A 17,788-nucleotide genomic window follows, 5' to 3' on the forward strand; every position below is an offset into this window, starting at 1 on the left:
GGTTTTAAATGCTACGTTAACACTTCTCCCTGAGCTTCAGTTTTCAAATCTGATAAATAAGTCTCGTTGCTCATGTTGGCGCTGATAAATTAATAGTGGCTGCCCAGAGTGCTCTGTTGAGGGTTCTGAAGCTTTATCAGGCTTAGCTGAAAGGTGCTGAGATCAGTTCAGGGTGTCTGCTATGGCCAGGGAGTTTTGAAGGGCAGGACTCATCTGTGGCTTCTAACTCTCCTTTCTTCTTCAAAGGCTATCATCTTCTTACTGAATTCTCTATGTTCATCTCTTCCCCACTAGCAGGAAACATTCGTGGAGCTCTTCTATCTGCCAGCCACTGCGTCAGATGTATATCTGCTCGTCTATGGGTCTAATTCTATAGGATCCTTAGCTCTAGACATTATAGACTGGGTGAAAACAAAACCCAGTGGAATGTGGGTGATCTGGGAAGCACATAAAAGTGTGTGTGTGTGTGTGTGTGTGTGTGTGTGTGTGTGTGTGTGTGGTGTCCTGTTATAATTTTTGAAAGTGAGGAAAACCCAAAATCTAGGCAAAGACTTAATACCAAAATGGGCAAGGAATTTGAATAGGCATTTCTTTTCTTATTTATGTCTATGGGTGTTTTGTCAGCATGTATACAAATGCCCCACTTATATACCTAGTGCCCTCAGTGACTAGAAGAAGGTTCAGATCCCCTGGAACTGGAATTATAGACAGTTGTGAACTACCATGTGGGTGCTGGGATCAAACTTGGATCCTCTAGAAGAGCAACCAGTGCTCTTAAATTCTGAGCCATCTCTCCAGCCTCTGAACTGACGACGATTCTTAAGAACCTCTCTAGGTGGTCCATGCATACAGAGCAATCTGCTCAGCATTATTAAGGATAAAGGAAGTACAAACAAAAAACAACAGCACAATAGGGCCTCACAGCCACTACAAGGACCAAGATAAAAAGGCTGGCAGAAAGAAGCATGGATGAGGCTGTGGAAACAGGGAAATCTTGCACTGCTGTAAGGTGTAGGTTGTGTATGTGAGCAGTTCTGTCACTGTGGGAAGCCATCTAGCTGCTCTTTAGATATTGGATACATGCAGAACAGGCTACCTTGTGACTCCGTAGTGCCTCTCCTGCGTGGCTGCCCCAGAAGCACGAAAATATGTTTGTACAAGACTTGTATGTGGATGCTCACAGTAGTAATATTCATGGTAGCCAAAAGATGAAAACAACTTGAATGGTCAACTACTAATGAACATAACTCAGTCATGAAGAGGAGTGAAGTCCTGATGTACGCCACAATGTCGATGAACACCAAAGACATTATGCTAAGAGAAACCAGACACAAGAGGCCATAATTATAACTTATGTAAAATGTCCAGAATAGACACACCAATGGACACAGGAAGTCGTTTGTTGGTATTCCGGGTCTGAGAAAGGAGTATGACAAGTGACTGCTTATTGGTACAAGGTTTCTCTCTAGAGGGAAAGCCTGGGTGGAAAGATACTGGCTGGGATTTTAGAGGCTCATTCCTAGTGTAGTCATATGCTAATTAGCCACTTGGCTTCCGGACAAGCCACTTTTTTTTTCAGCTCTCATTTCCTCACCTATAAATAGATGAGTTCAGCTAAGATGCCATGACTGTCCTCTTCAATTATAAAATGAAGTCAATCCAAGAAAACAGTCTCAAGGTCATGATGGGTCCCTAGATAGGGTCAGAGTGTCCAGACTCTCTGCAGTCTGGCTGGCACGGGATGTGAGTTCCAGGAGACATATGCTGAATGGTCCCAGAGTAAGAGGGCCTAGGAACAAGTCAGAGGAGATGACTGAGGAGAATTACAAGGCTGGCAGTGGGTTGGTATACTGCAAAGCAAGATCTCATGTGGCATGAGGAATGAGAAAGAGCAGCTAGCTGAAGAAAGAAAGCATGGGTGTTTTTTAAAGAGACCCAGCACCAAGACTCATCAGTCTGAAAGGGGCAGGAGCAGTTTGTCCATTGTGCCTACTCTTTCTTGTCTCTTCTGGGCTGGCCCTGAATAAAATCTGCTTTGCCAAAATTCTGGGTGCTCTGCCCTACTCCTGCTTTCATTCAGACCCTTCTTTTCTACTTCTCTCTTTCCTCCTTTTTCCCTTTTCTTAAAAATGACCCAGAACTTGCCTTAGTTGGCTGGTTTTGGGTGCAACAGATCTACTGCCCAGTTCACTTTCTTGTTGGGATACTAATCATCAAATAAAGAGCTTCTGAAAGCACAAAACAGAGCAAGGGGAGAGGAGAAGAGATGCAAAGGATGCAGATCAGACAAGGCCAAGGAGGATGGACAAAAGAGGTTGGGTGAGAGAAGGGGAGTATACAGAGAGATGGGGCTGGAGTGCTGGCCGGAAGCCAACTCTTAGAAGACTGCTGTGCCATTGAAAGCACTGGAAGCCCATGAAGGGTACTGCAGGTGGGGCTCCTTATCTGCTCCCCTCTGGTAGATACCAATGGAAGGGGTGCTGTGTGACAAATGAAGAGTATTGCTGAGTTCAGGGTCCAACAGCACTCCCTTGGCACAGAAGCATCCCATAGCTGGGAGGTGGGACTCACTGTCAGATGGTTTCACATGGAGATCATAAATCCTCCCGCTGGCTGGCTGGGCACTAATGTCTCTCTCCTCCCTCCAGAGGCAGGCCAAGTATTCTGAGAACAAACTCAAGTGCACGAAGGCCCGCAATGACTACCTGCTGAATCTGGCAGCCACCAATGCAGCTATCAGCAAATATTACATCCATGATGTCTCTGATCTCATTGATGTGAGCAACCTGGGTGTCCTGGGGCTGGGTGAGGGCTACATGCAGGCCACAGCATCTCACCAGCTAGAGCAAGTCTGGGGCTAGGTGTGAACATATCCAGGCTGATGCATCTCATGAGCTGGTGGGGAGATGGGACTGGCCGTGGTCTTCAGCCGACATATGGGCTAGCCGAGCTTTTTAACCTTGCTAAAAGGGAAGGGCTGGAAGTGTTTGGGCTGAGGTATGAGCTAATTCATGGTCACACTTTCCATGGATAGAACCCCTCCCCCAACAGCTTGCTTAGTTAGATATACAATACCAACCTCCAAAGTCCTCTTGCCTTCACCAGGGTCTCTGCTAGGTATGAGGATACAGGGTAGAACTGTGTACAGTTCACACTCTTAGAGGCTGCTGGCATGGGATGGAGGGGCGATTCATTCAGAACTCCTGGGTCCAGGTAGCCAGGTGTACACCATGAGAAAGTCACTGGAGAGGCAGAATGGTGCAGAATTGCTTGCTGTGGGGAAGTTTGCTCACTGAAGAGCTGAACATTGACTGTGGGAGCTAGCTGGCTGTGGAGGGCTCCCTGAAGAGCACCAGGCTTAAAGAAGGACATTGTGAGTGGCGGTGATGGGAGACTGAGTCTGAGAGCTGGGACTGTTTCTCTGTCTTCCCTTTCATGATAAGTGGGAGATCTGCTCCTGTAGGTGCTTAGTGTATTCGGTACTGGTTGCTGGATTCTTTTCCTCTAACACTGTATATCCTATTCTGGGAGCCAAAGCATGGAGGAGGGGAAGCCGCAGTCTGCTGGGCCTTTCAATGGTATAAAGCCACCCCCTCCTCTTTCCTCACTCTCAACTTTCAGCTTTTAGCCCTTTGGTCTGTTCACTTGCCAAATACTTATTGAGCACCTACTGTGGACTAGGACTTAGGGCTCAGTGGTGGACAAGAGCAGGCAAGCCCTGTGCAACACACCTGCCTACGGCATGTTAGGAGACACTTACAGTGCCAAGCAGCAAGGGTCACAGTGAGGGAGGTGGGGCATGTGGATGTCTGACCAAAACTCGGTACACAGAACATCAAGTAGGGCTTCTAGGAGGAACTGGCCTATAAGTTAACTGGCAAATGGAGGACGTTCTAGGCAAAGAGCATGCATGGAGAAAGGTCGGAAATGAAAGACTGTGGTGAGCCTGGGGAGCTGAAAGAAATTCTGTTGGTACCCAAATTTCAGCTCTCAGCTCCCTCTGGGGGGCATTAATATGGCTGTGGGATGGACTGTGACCATAAGTTACCACCCAGATCTCACACGTCCCCTTCTGTCCTCACCTCTCCCAAAGTGCTGTGATTTGGGCTTTCATGCCAGCCTGGCCCGCACCTTTCGGACCTACCTCTCAGCAGAATATAACCTGGAAACCTCTCGCCACGAGGGCCTGGATGTCATCGAGAATGCAGTGGACAACCTGGACTCCCGGAGCGACAAGCACACGGTCATGGACATGTGCAGCCAGGTCTTCTGCCCACCACTCAAGTTTGAGTTCCAGCCCCACATGGGGGATGAGGTACGCTTGCTGTGTGAGTCCAGCTGCCATTCGCATATGAAAATACCTAAACCTGAATAAGAATGGAGTAGTGGTTCCCAACCTGTAGGTCACAACCCCTTTGGAGGTTGACCAGCTCTTTCACAGGGATGACCTAAGACCGTCGTGCATATCAGCTATTTATTTTACAATTCAACAACACAAAATTTCTGTTATGAAATAGCAACAAAAATAAATGTTTGACTTGGGTGTGGTGGCGCACACCTTTGATCCCAGGACTCTCGGAGGTGGAGGCAGGCAGTTCGCTGTGAGTTTGAGGCCATCCTAGTCTACAAATCAAGTCCAGGACACCCGAGGCTACACAAAGAAACCCTGTCTCAAAAAAATAAACAAACAAAAAAGAGTCTTTCTCTCAAAAATAATTTTATCGTTGGGAGTCACCACAACATGAAGAGATATGTTAAAGCCTCACAGCATTAGGAAGGTGAACCACTGAACTGCAGGCTTCTTCAGCTTGCAGACAGGGCAGCTAGGAAGTCTAAAAGCATGGTGCCAGTGTCTGCCGGTATCTGCTTGGCATCTCCTGAAGGCCAACCTGCTGCAAAATGGCATGACATCATTCAACATGGCAAGGCGGAGCAAGCATTGTAGCTCAGGTCTGTCTGTTTTCTACTTCTGATAAAGCCACCATCATGGCTGCCTTACCCTCGGTACCTCTTTTAATCCAAATCACTTCCCAACAGGCTCACCTCCAAATGCCATTTGTACCTGACTTTGAGAATGAGTTTTTCATGCCTCAAATTTGGCAGTAGGGTGTGTTAACATCATAGCTACTACTTCCATTCTCTTCAATGCTGCTAGTGCATTGTGGGAGAAGAAAAAAAGCCCAAGTACATATGCTGTTTATTTACTGCAGAGGCCTAAGGTCAGCCCTTAATTCATGAGTTTCTTCAGAGAATTTCCTTGTCTTGGCTAACGTCCCCCATCTACAGAATTGCAGGACCCTGGCTTTCCTTAGGCCTCTCTTAAGTGTGTTTAGGAGACGTCAAGCATGCTCCAGTCTGCCTAGAAACAGTCTATTTCCTTGGGCCTTAGAGCCCTAATCTGATAGCCCATCCAGTACTGGGAGCCTTTGACACACCAGACAACTGACTTGTTTTCCATGTTTGTGCTGTCCTGACCCTTGCTGAGGTCTAGAGAGAAAAACAAACAAACCCACCAGTAGTGACAGCTTTGGAATAGAAGATTCTGGAAGAATAACACAACTGCTCTTGCTATCTGTGGGTGATAGCTTCCAGGACACTGGGAATGTTCAATCCAAGGGTACTAAAGCACCTTCTTTAAAAAAAAAAAAAAAAAAAAAAGCTCACAAAGAACCTGTGCACATTATCCTGCATACTTGAAACCATCTCTGCATGACTTTGCATACCTAACACTATGCGAATGTTGTGCATGGTTGATGTACTACTGTATTGTTTAGGGGATTATGAGAAGAAAAACATGCCTGTCTATGTTCAGTCCAGAGGTGTTCCCCCCCCACCTTGGTTAGCTGAATTTGTGGACATGAAACAGGTGGACGCAGAGGACCAACGGTGTGATTGTCACAGTTGTCTCTCTGATGCATCTTATGCACTCCTGTGGTGACAGGAGCTTGTTAACTGCTCCTGATTCGTGGTATTTGCTACTAGCTGTTTAAGCAGTTGCTTTCATTCCATAACTTCCTGCCTTGCAATTAATTAGCGTGGCTTGCCAAGATTATATTAAAGGTCTTTTTAAGCCTACAATTACCGTGCAAATGTAGAAGATTGTGACTGGGAAGCCATGCTGGTGACAACAAGAAAGTAGGCTCTAGAGTAAGAGGACCCTGATTCCCATCTGGTACCAACTTTGCTGTGCCCAACATAAGTGACCCAGGGCAGGTCACTCAGCCTTGCTGGACCTGTGTCGGGCTCTGGATGGAATGTTAATGATTGCCCTCACTCTGGATCCACGCGGCTGCAATAACAGAATTACTTTCTGCAGGTATGCCAGGTCAGTGCACAGCAGCCCGTCCAGACAGAGCTGCTTATGCGGTACCACCAGCTGCAGTCCAGGCTGGCCACTCTCAAGATTGAGAATGAAGAGGTGAGTGATCCACTGCCCTGGGGCTAGTTCGCTGGGGCTTGTGCTGGGGAGTCTCATGCCCTGGACTATACAGGAAGTGATGGTGGGAGACTGGACAACCACACAACCCACCTGAGTATTTAGGGACTGAAAGATGCTTACAAGATCTCGGGCGAAAGGCAAACAAGTGGAAGCGGGGATTCTATGTTTAGAATGGTTGCAGATTTCCAGGCATAGAATGCTTGGGAAAATCTTTCAAAATGTGAACCTTGGCTCCATCTCAACTATAGAATGATTGGTGGTTACTATTGACTCTGTGCTTTCCTGCCTCATTCTCTGCAAGTTTCTGCTGTTGTCATCAGAAGTCAGAGTTAGTGTTTAAAAATTACAGAATGAAATAGGTAGCCCAGACCACCCTAAATATATTGTGGATTTTAAACCCCAGGATATGGGTCAGTCTTACCAGCCCAGTTTCCTTTCATATTGCCAAGTGGCGCAGTATCACATTGGGTGGCTTCGTTCTGACATGGACTGAAGCCAGGTAGGCAGTGTCCAACTAACACCTAAACACCCCACTTGGAGGAGGGACGTCAGTCAACCCTAGACCCTGAAGAAAGGACCCCATAATATGTGCAGTGACAAGCTTATCCTCATGAGGCACAGTCATGGTGGGAGGTGAGAAGGCATGGCCACTGTCTTCAGATGTCATGAAGGCTATCCTGGACAGCAGGGACAGTTGTGCAGAGCTTGGACAGAGCTGAGGTGATGCAAATCAAAGCAGGCCCAGGAAGGTCGGAAGAAGATAAACCAGCTTGTTTTTAAACCTGTCAAGACAGAGATAGGAGGTAGGCCAAACGCTTTCTTTCTTTCCAATATCTTCTGTCTTCTCCCTCCCCGCCAAAGGATTTAAAGGGTTCACATGTGTAATGACATTAATGAACTTTAAATGGAAATCAGGGCCACCGGGAGGAGTCTAAGGCATGCAACCCTCTCTGTGGGCTATGGATGGGCTTGGATACACTTATCCGTGAATCAGCTTCCATCAGTGTGTGTTAGAAAGAGAACTGATTTTGACTTATTCACTCATTCATTCATTCAACAAGTATTTGTTTATGTAATATTTATTCATATAATACATACTAAACATTATTCTAGATAGAGACTAAATCAAAGGAACACAACCTCTTAGTTCTTCCTCTTTTTGACAAGAAAACACCAGAAATTAAAATATGAAGACTGATGGGTGACTGCGTATGGGAGAACAATAGGCTATGAGTGGCATGTGCTAGGCTAGCTAGGGTAAGACATTAGGAGGTGACATTTCAGCTGAGGAGCAATGAGAGAGACTTTGAGCGACAATGATCTTATAATAAATGGAATCAGATTTTTTTTGGGGGGGGGCCAGTGACCCCTTTTGGACTGACCTACTCTGGGATATAGAGTCTGCCACTGAGACCCCACTCATCCTAGGGCTTCTGTGAGGCCGGGGTCCTCAAGCCCTACTTTTGTAGCCTCTGTATGTGTATGATTTCACTGGATGCCAAGGTGGAAGCTGATGTTCTAACTAAGTCATGTGGCAGCGAGCTAACTTACCCAAGGTCCTGTCTCCCAGCAGATCACTCCTCACCATCAGATGCCCCCTTCCTCCCTAAATGAGAGAAAACACAAGAGAATTTCTGTTGATTTCCATGCTCAAGTGACACCCCCCTTCGCCAGGAGGAGCCTCCTTTAGGCTATCTAATCAGACCAAAGAGAGAAGCCTAGAAATTTGGCTCGTTTCCTCAGGATGTCCCCCAAGGTCCCTCAGACAGAAGCAGTGCAATAAAAGGCCTTAGACTGGGCAGTATGGCATCTCAGCCTGCCAGCTATTTGGTGTTGGACCAATGACCATTTCACCTCACTGTCTATGTCAGTATAATAAGAGCAACCATCTTGTCCTGCTTTCCTTCTATAGACATTAACTCAAAAAACAAAGTGACTGTCGGGAAAAGGACTTAGTGGTGTCAGAGGCAATATGAGAATAAAGGGTGTTTGCAGATATGCTGTTTCTCCCCAGGTGAGGAAAACCCTGGACGCCACCATGCAGACCTTACAGGACATGCTGACTGTGGAAGACTTCGATGTCTCTGACGCCTTCCAACACAGCCGATCTACAGAGTCCATAAAGTCAGCTGCTTCTGAGACCTACATGAGCAAAATCAACATCGCCAAAAGGAGAGCCAATCAGCAGGAAACAGAAATGTTTTATTTTACGGTAAGTGGCATCTGAGACCCAGAGCCCACTATCTGTTGACCCCCTGTCTGTGGCTTTGGAAGCAGCTTGAATGGACGGGAGAGAGCCAGCAAAATAATACAACATAAATCACATGTGCTTTTAACATTAAGTTGCCTGCCTTGGTTTTCTGAAGCAAGGAAAGTGGGTTGTATTGGCATTGATCTTGAGTGATGGTCTCTGATGCTTTCGGAAGGAAGCAAAGAGAGGGTGTTAGTCAGTTGGGTTAGAGCAGTGGTTCCCAGCCTTCCTAATGCTGCCACCTTTTAATACACAGTTCCTCATGTTGCGGTGAACGCCAACCATAAAATTATTTCGTTGCTACTTCACAACTGTAATTTTACTACTGTTATGAATCATAATGCAAATATCTGACGTGCAGGATATATGACATATGATCCCCAAAGGTCATGACCCACAGATTGAGAACCTCTGGGTTAGTGGCACAGGGTGAAGGAGTCAAGTAAGCACCTAGAGTTCTGTGTATGCATTGCTGACGTAAAATGGTGACTAGACAAGTTATTCACGAATTGCTAGCCCCACCTATAAAATCCTCGTTATGGACCTTCAGTTTGGCCAGGGGTCAGGAGGAAGCAGGGAGGGAAATTCAGATTTTTGTTCAAGTTGGGCTTATTGAACATGGAGACTAGGGCTATAAAGGACTTATCTTCCATCTGGTACACATCCCATGAAAAGCTCATGGGGACTCTGTTCAAATGCCCAGGGTGACAAGCTCTCTTTCACTCAAATAGCCCTTGTGCTTGAGTGTAGCTGGCAGGGGATATGGAGCTTTCCTTTGTTATCTTCAGGAAGTCTACCACCCTAGGATTCCTGGCCATTGGTCTCGATGCTTTTTCTTTGGTGAGCATAGTGAAGCTGATGCTGCCTGACAGTCTCCCTGGCTGCAGAGAGCTGGGTTTCCTTTCTTCAGGCTGATCACCCTGACTCTTCCATCCCTACCTCACAAGCTTTGGTTCCGTGTAACCTCAACACCCTAGTAGCTCCTGGCAATCTCTAAATGTCTAAAGCAAAACTCACTACAGACATGCGCCACCACACCCTGCGCTTGTTTTGTTTTTACGCTGGGGTGATATCAGCTGACTCCCCTCTTAAAGGTCCCATAGGCTACAACTTAGGTAGGTCTCCACCGAGCTCTAGCCTCTTGATGAATTCATGTCACAGGCCTTAACTGTCTGCATCCTCATCCAATTGCTCGACCCCCATGCTCTTTTCAGATCTTGTATGATGTTCAGATTCAGGGAGCATGGCCTCCAGTACCTTAAAGGTCACTAAAACAAAAATCTAAGGGCTACACCAGTCTGATGACCAAGTCACTAGAGACACAAAGCTGGGCTGATATTGACTGGATTATGTTCATAGAATCTGTTAGACATTAATCCAGTCCAGCCTCCAACTTTATACTGTGGTAAGCCTTAATCAAGATCCTGCTGCCATCCAGTAGCTGGCACATACCTCATTTCTTCCATTGCTATTCTTTGACCTTGTCAAGAAAGAAAACAAAGCTAGTCTTCACGACTCCTGGCACCTACCACGTCTGTTAGAGGACTAAGAGAGGTGATTGTCTCCAGGGAGCAGGGAGTGCATATGGGGATAAGGAGAGAAAGTCACTAGTGGCAGAACAAAGTCTGGATAGCAGCAGAAGAGGAAGGGGCCCAGCCTGCCTGTATTTAAAGAAATCTAGTGTCTTTGGCCAAGGAAAGATGATGTTATGGTTTTGTGTGTGTGTGTGTGTGTGTGTGTGTGTGTATTAATATGTTTGTACATATTGATATGTGTGCATATTGATATATGTATGTATACACATGTTTGTGGAGGCTGGAATACAGCTTCAGGCAACCTCTACCATCTATCTGTGCACCTTATCTCTGGCTTTTATGAATTCTTAAGACATGTGATAAAAATCAGAGGATGCTATAGTTAGAAGCCTGCATGACCTGTAAGTCAGTATTTACTGACTGAAGTAAAGGAGTGCATTGCCAGGGCCAGGACACTCAGTTAAAATTCAAGGACTTCATCTCCTATCCTCCTCATCAGGGCTCTGAAATATGGAAACTTAAAGGCCCCTGTGATTCCTCCCCAGTGAAAAATGAAGGGTCGGATTTGAGGTGTCGTAAAGCAGACAGTCTTCCCAACTGGTGATGAGGTTGCTGGTCCGACGCCACACATTTAGAGAGACAGCCTAAGTCCACTCAGCTTACCTCAGAGCTAATGGGGGTCTAGAATTAGTCAGAGCTCTGCTCCAGCGCAGCAGGGAGCCCAGCTCAGAGCTTCTGCTTCATTAGAACAAGTATGATCATGCTTTTCCATTAGCCCTCCAAGATCTTAGCGAGGCTGGCGTTTGCTTGCTGTGTTGATCAGTGACTGGGCTGCATCCTGGTGCAGTGTGATAGGGGGCGGAACAGGAAGCTGGTACCTGTATGGAGATGTGGTTGAGGCCCAGGCAAGTGGTGTGTGTGTGTGTGTGTGTGTGTGTGTGTGTGTGTGTGTGTGTGTAATCAGCCGTGTTGCTCTTCCGGATGGTATTACATCCCTTGTCACTGTTCCCCAGCACACCAAATTTGGCAAGGACAGTGACCTAGAAGGGAGCCAGAACTCATCCTGGCCCCACTCTTGACTTTCTGTGGCACTTGGGACAAAGCACTTTCTGCACACCTCTCCTTATCTCAGCCACCCAGAAAATCATGACCCCCAGTGCAGTGAAGATGGAAGAAGGCTTCTATCAGAGGGTTTCTCAGTGGCCTGCACAAATCTTCCTCATTTGGAAGAAAGGCTGTCTTTGGCTCTGCTCTGACAGCTCTTGGCCTCAGCTGTAGGGCCTCTGCTCTCTTTCTTATTGCTCTGCTCCTGGAAGTGTAGTGGAGCTTTGGTGACCAAAGGGGCCCATCCACTGGTGCTGCCCACTGTCCTCATTCTAGAAGCAACCTCCACTGCTGCCATAGTCTCCTGCCTCTTGTGTACCCAAACCAAACTACAAGGCCTGGGAATACCCCACCACCACCAAGAATTAGACAGCCACTTAAAAGAGCTCGAAGTCTGCATGCCCAGTCCCTGAATTGCTGGATATCTCTTTGGTTTCCCTGCCAGGGAGGTGAATTTTAGAGTCAAAAACCCTGTCATCACTTGGCTGTGTGGATTTAACTTCCTCTTATGCCCATGTGTCTTACAGAAATTTAAAGAATATGTGAACGGCAGCAACCTCATCACCAAGCTGCAAGCCAAGCATGACCTGCTTAAGCAGACACTGGGTGAAGGTGAGTGGGATGGTAAAGAGCCCAACAGGGACTGCTGTATGGCCCAGAGCTGCTGAGCTCCCTCAGCTCTGGACATACAGCACTGGGCACAGAAAGACCTGAGGTGCCTTCACTAGACAGGTTGGGAAAACCACCTTGGTACAGGGGCTGAGATGGGTCCTGTATGGCTGCAAGAAATGGCAAGGCCTAGTGGTGGATGGGTCCCAATAGGTAGGAGGTAGGACTCGAAGGACACAGAAACCAGGGTCTCTCAGCACATGTGAGAGGAACTATTGGAGGACCTCACCAAGGTCCTAGGTCCAGAGAAGAAAAATACATACGTGGTTTAGTTCTTACGAGACCAGGAAGTTAGGTTTGAAACCTCAGTAGTATTAGAGTAAGACTCTAGGTATTCCAAAAGCACAGGAGGTCCCCTGCCTGTTTTCCTGACCCTATCCTACATCCTCTTCTCCCTTAGTTTGCTTAGCCAGGCTGGGAACACCTGTGACTTAAAACTTCAAGCTTATTCCTGCTGTCTTCAAATCCCCATGTGGAAACATCACCCAGCTTGGGATATAAAGCATTTCCATTAGCTCAAAAAGTCCTTTACAAAGTCATTTCCTCAATTCTCTGCCCTTAGCAATCACTTATTTGATTCCCTTCACACACACACCCCTCACTCCCCACCCTCTTACTCCCACCCCGCCTTCTCTCTGCTTGCCTAGGTTCTGACTATATAGACCAGTGCGTTTTCAACTTTATAATTCTCCGGCCTCAGGTCTGCACAGTGCTAGGTTTGAATGTGTGGAGTGAGCTGCAGTGAGCTTTTCCTTTATCTGTTTAGTTCTGCCCATTCAGACACCTCAATGTTAGGCCAGTGTTGAGGGGGGTGGGTCCATGTGACTAGGTGACCACTAGTGTTTTGAAATTTCATTTCCTAAGTTTAGAAGCACAAGTACTTTTTTTTTTTTTTTTTAAGTACTTGTTGGATCCTGGGTCTATGGGATAGAAGGGCTTCTCTTCTCTGTTCCCCTCTGAGTGTTAACCTATTATTGCCTTTGTCTGCCTGGCCTTATTGTGATCGTCATGTTTGCTCTGTGTGGTTCCTCGTCTACTTGGTCTTCTGGGTTTTATCAACCATGCCTCACTCTGAGGTGTGACCTCTGAAGTCTCCTTTCAGCGTTTGAGATGTTTGGCAAGAATAGCTCTAGGAAAATGTTCTTCAGAAATGGAAGAGTAGCTAAGAACCACCTAGAAACCCACTGTGTGTTTTCCAGAAAAATCACACAGAGAAAAGCCCAGTATGCTTTTGACAGTAGGGACAGATCTTGGAAGATGGTTAGTTCTAGGGAAGCTTTTCTTTTTCTAAATGAATGTTTTATTTAAAATGGGTTTTAATTTACATAAAAGTTGAAAAATAATGGAGTTTTCATAGGGCCTATCCTCAGTTCCTCTCTATTAACATATTAATATGGTACGTTAGAATTATTGAATATCAATACTTTTTTTGAGATGGGATCTTATGTAGCCCAGGCTGGCCTCAAACTTGATATGTAACCTTGAATTCCAGGGTAACCTTGAATTCTTAATTCTCTTGCCTCTGCTGCCCCAGTGTTGGACTACAAAGCCTGTTAACCATGTCTGCCTCTGATACACAATTATAAAATAACATTAATAAAGCACTGAATTACTGAAAAAGACAAGCTGAGTAAGTTTACACCAAAATGCTGTTCACTTTGCATATTTATGACCTAATAAATGCATGTTGTGAATTATTAGGGCATTGAGTGAAGCAACCAGGAGAATTTGAGCTGAGCAGGGCAGACAGAGCTCACAACCTTAACAAATCCACTCTTCTAAATTTTTGTTTTTGTTGAGAAAGGATCTCACTTTGTAGCTCTGGCTGGCCTGGTGCTTGCTGTGGAGACCAGCCTGGCCTTGAACTCACAGAGATCCACCTACTGTGCCTCCTTCATGCTGGCATTAAAGGCATGTACGACCATCCCAGGCCCATTCTTCTAAAATTTGACCCTGGAGCCACCTCTCCTCCACTTCACTCAGAGTGTGTGGGTACGCCTCATCCCCGGCCCTCCCCTGCCAATCCCGGCCCTCCCCTGCCATCAGGGCTATTTCATGTTGAGAGGGATGAAATGAACATTGAGAGAGAGAGAGAGAGAGATGCTCTCCAGAGAATATTCAGAAGGATTCAAGTGGGGGTATTTGTTGTTGTTGTTTTGGGGGATTTTGTTTGTTTTGGTTTTTTATGGTGTCATGTGCCTCCATTTCTTCAAAGCACCTCTTTGATAGTGACTCAAGGAACCAGCCAGGTAGAAGAAGCACAAATCCTTCCAGGTCATTTTTTTGTTTTGTTTTGTTTTGTTTTTCAAGACAAGGTTTCTCTGTGTAACAGCCTTGGCTATGCTAGACTTGCTTTGTAGACTATACTTGCGTCACAGAGATCCACCTGCCTCTGTCCCGTGAGTGCTAGGATTAAAGGTGTGTGTCACCATGCCCAGCCCAAACCCACCTTTTTAGGTTTAGAAAGTATGTCCTCTAGCATTAAATAATAGACAATCACTTATCAATTCCAAGTATTACATGCTGTCTATAGTTTTATGTGCGCCACTTTTATAAGGACAGTTTGGGAGATGTGTTTACACCATCATGGTGTTCCCTTTAACAGCTTTAAGAACAGACATGGTGGTGCACACCTGTAATCCCAGTACCTTGAAGGTGAGCATAGGAGGATCAGGAGGCTCAGGTTGGTCTCAGCTACAAAGTGAGACTGAGGCCAGCCTGGGCTACATGAGACCCTGTTCTTCACCACCTCTGCAGGTGAAGAGATGATTCTCTCATAGAACACAGTGCTTTTTAATGACAGCAGGCTGGCAGTAAACAAATGAAGCTATAATCAAAGACAGTGCTGATGATAAGTGTACGTAGAAAGAAGGGAAACAGAGGAACTCTAAGGAGACCTTTATCTACTTCAGATGGACGAAGCTCTCTTTTTGGGTCCTTTGCAGCTGAGATACAAAAGGCTAGCAAGAGCCGGCCCTGCAAGTGCCAGGGGCAAGACAAGCCCAGCAAACAAACGCCAACTTGGGGACCTAGCAGAGGAAACCTGTGACAGATGCTTCATGGCCAGGGGAGGAAAGAGTCTATGTATATGTAACAGTAGTTTGAAGGGTCCCCTGGAGCCTTGAAGAGCTTATGAATGCACAGTGTGAGGCGTGTATTCTATTCCACATGTGACAGGGGGCTCTAGAAAGCAAGAAGATCAGACATATTCTGTTTAAAGCTTTTTTTTTTTTGGCTGCTGAATTGTGAATATGTTATAGTGAAATGGGAATTCAGCTTAATAGCAAATGACTCAGCTAGAGATGGTGGAACGCGGGCAAAATGGAGGGCATTGGGCCACTGACATTAAGAAGGAAAGAGAGCTTTGAAGGGTCTTTCTCTGACTTTCAACTGAAGTGGCTAGGTGGTGGTTTACTTACAGAAATGTTGAAGACTTAGGTATCGTTTGAGGACAGGGGAAGTGAATTTTAGGGGACAAAGCATGAGATCCTTGGAGGGCTGCCTTGTGTGACTCACCCCATGTACAGAAACCATGGCAGGCCGCAGTATGGGTACCACCAAAGTCTAAACCAGTGAACTTTCTTGGGGTTACTTAAAGTTATTATGGGTGAGGGGTCACTTACATGAGCAGAAATAACGCAAAGACAGCTGCCTCACCAAGGCCCATCCCAGCTCTGGTGACAGCTCAAAAGCTGGGAACCCGGAGCACACTGCACAGTGTGCAGGCAACTCAACAAGTTGGAGTGTCCTATCTAGGTACCTCAGTCTTTTTCTGCTGGTTTCTGCTTCTTCTAGGCCGCTGGTATGGTCTTAACTAAGTCTTCTTCGCAGCTTGGCTTCCAGTCTTAAAGGGACTCTCAACTTTTATGTTTACTCTGGCGGCGAAGGGCCTAGTGAATCTGTTAAGTTTCAGGGACTTTCTGAGGCTATGTTGAGTTGTTTACCTTCCTGCTTATGGAGTTTCCCTCAGGGATGGAATGTTTCAAACTCCAGGGAACTGTTACATGACAGGTAGTTATTCACAAGTGTAAGGAAACTGGTCTGTCCACACAATGGACTATTATTCAACCATAAAAATAAATGAACTACTGAATAATGCTATATAAATGAACTTCAGACAAATTATAGTAAGCTAAAGAAGCCAAATTCAGGAGAGTGATTCCTGCAGAGACAGAGATTAGCAGATGCCTGAGGCAGGAAGAAAGAATAACTGTAGAGGGGCACATGGGATCTTTCTGATAGTGATGTTGTTAAGTGAAAGAAAGTTGTCTGGTGAAAACAACAACCAAAGTCAATTAAGCATCAACATGAAATTTTGTTTTCTTTCCCCAGGAGAGAGAGCAGAGTGCGGCACAACCAGGTGAGAGCTGGGGAATCTTGTGCCCTTGTCCTGGCTGCCTGAAGTTTGAGAGTGGTGGGTGGGTGGGTGGGTGGACGGGTGGATGTGTAGGGTGAAGATAGTCTGTTTGGAACTAAGAAAACTGGATAGTTGTCACCTTTGGGGGCTTTGGGGCGATGAGGGAGGGTGCAGTGGCTACTGAGGCTTCATCGCTTGTTCTTGCTTTAGACTGGCAAAGCCACTTTCCTGCCGGCTGGCCACAGGGAGGGAGCTTTCCTAGCGGCTGTGGGGCAGTGGGACATGTCCTGTCCAGGGGGAGGGTAGTTGATTACAGGGTGACTAAAGGCACTAGCAGAGGCCACAGGCTGTAGAGCGGCTGTTTCCTTCTCTTGGATCTGTTACATGGCTGCTACCCAAACTGCCCTATAGGTTGTCCAGTTCCAGCCTGGGTCCTCAGTTGCTAAGGCTTTGGGGTTGGCTGTGCACAGATGGCCACGCGCATGCTGCATACACATGGATGTGTGCCCAGGTTACCCTCCACCCCCTGCACTGCCCATCATATTTTGGCTTGAAGTTCAGTGGGAACATGGATGGCCTGGCTAGGCCAGTAATATAAGCAACTCATGCTTCCTTTTAGCTCCTTCCGCATCTCCCTTTGTGCTTTCCCTGAGCACACCAGAGCCAGTGAACACTTTCACTCAGCAGTTTTCAGCCTTTCATAGGCTTTAGATGCCTAAGCAGCCAGCACAGCCCTGGTGTCTTGAGTCTTCAACACAAATCTATCAGTGGCCCAGAGGTCTGCCCTCTATCATGTGTGGCAATTGGGAGCTACTTTTTTTTTTAACCCCACTTGAGGGAAGGGAGTTCTTCGTGACCCAATGACGTTCTTTCCTTCCAAACCAATTCTTCCCAAAGGATCAGACTCCTGAAAAGCCATTCTATTTGGCAAGAGCAGAGATGACCCTTGAACTCTTCAACTCTTCCCTGTTCCTGGGGAAGCGAATGGGCATGGCAAAGGCTTGGGAAGCTGTGGGTTTTAAGTATGTTGGACCTGGAGATGTAGGCCTTTCCAGGAATCCAGCTCTTCATCTAGACCCAGGCAGTTTGGAAACATCAAGATGATTCACAGGCAAGGACCCTCCAATATGTGGAATAGCAGATGTGCAGGTCACTCTTGAAGAACCCCTTTTTTTTTTCTTTCCTGGTAAGAGAATGTTATTATAGTCCTAAGAAGACAGAAGCCCTGTTTTATACCAAAATGGGATGAATTGGTCCATGGCTCCCTGCCTCCTAGTCTGTAAAATGCAGGCAGGAGATTGCTCCAGCAGAAATGGAGGACAAGGGGAGCCATAATGTATTCCTTGGTGAGGTATCAGGCTCCCCCAATCCAGGAAAGCCCAGGATATAGATAGATAGATAGATAGATAGATAGATAGATAGATAGATAGATA

General features: G+C 46.4%; 1 protein-coding gene across 4 annotated transcripts in view; it reads left to right on the top strand.

Annotated features, from left to right (window-relative positions):
• Srgap3 (SLIT-ROBO Rho GTPase activating protein 3) overlaps positions 1-17,788 on the top strand; it is a 225,779-nt gene that overhangs the window by 170,942 nt on the left and 37,049 nt on the right. For all 4 annotated transcript variants that reach the window (XM_055628653.1, XM_055628654.1, XM_055628655.1 and 1 more), the window contains exons 6-11: positions 2,649-2,777; positions 4,094-4,315; positions 6,317-6,418; positions 8,454-8,651; positions 11,857-11,941; positions 16,331-16,358. In XM_055628653.1, the coding sequence (XP_055484628.1) occupies positions 2,649-2,777; positions 4,094-4,315; positions 6,317-6,418; positions 8,454-8,651; positions 11,857-11,941; positions 16,331-16,358 (764 nt within the window). The remainder of the gene's footprint in view (positions 1-2,648; positions 2,778-4,093; positions 4,316-6,316; positions 6,419-8,453; positions 8,652-11,856; positions 11,942-16,330; positions 16,359-17,788) is intronic.

The sequence above is a fragment of the Psammomys obesus genome, unplaced genomic scaffold, assembly GCF_907164565.1.
Source record: "Psammomys obesus unplaced genomic scaffold, mPsaObe1.curated_primary_1811, whole genome shotgun sequence".
NCBI classification, from domain to species: Eukaryota; Metazoa; Chordata; class Mammalia; order Rodentia; family Muridae; genus Psammomys; species Psammomys obesus.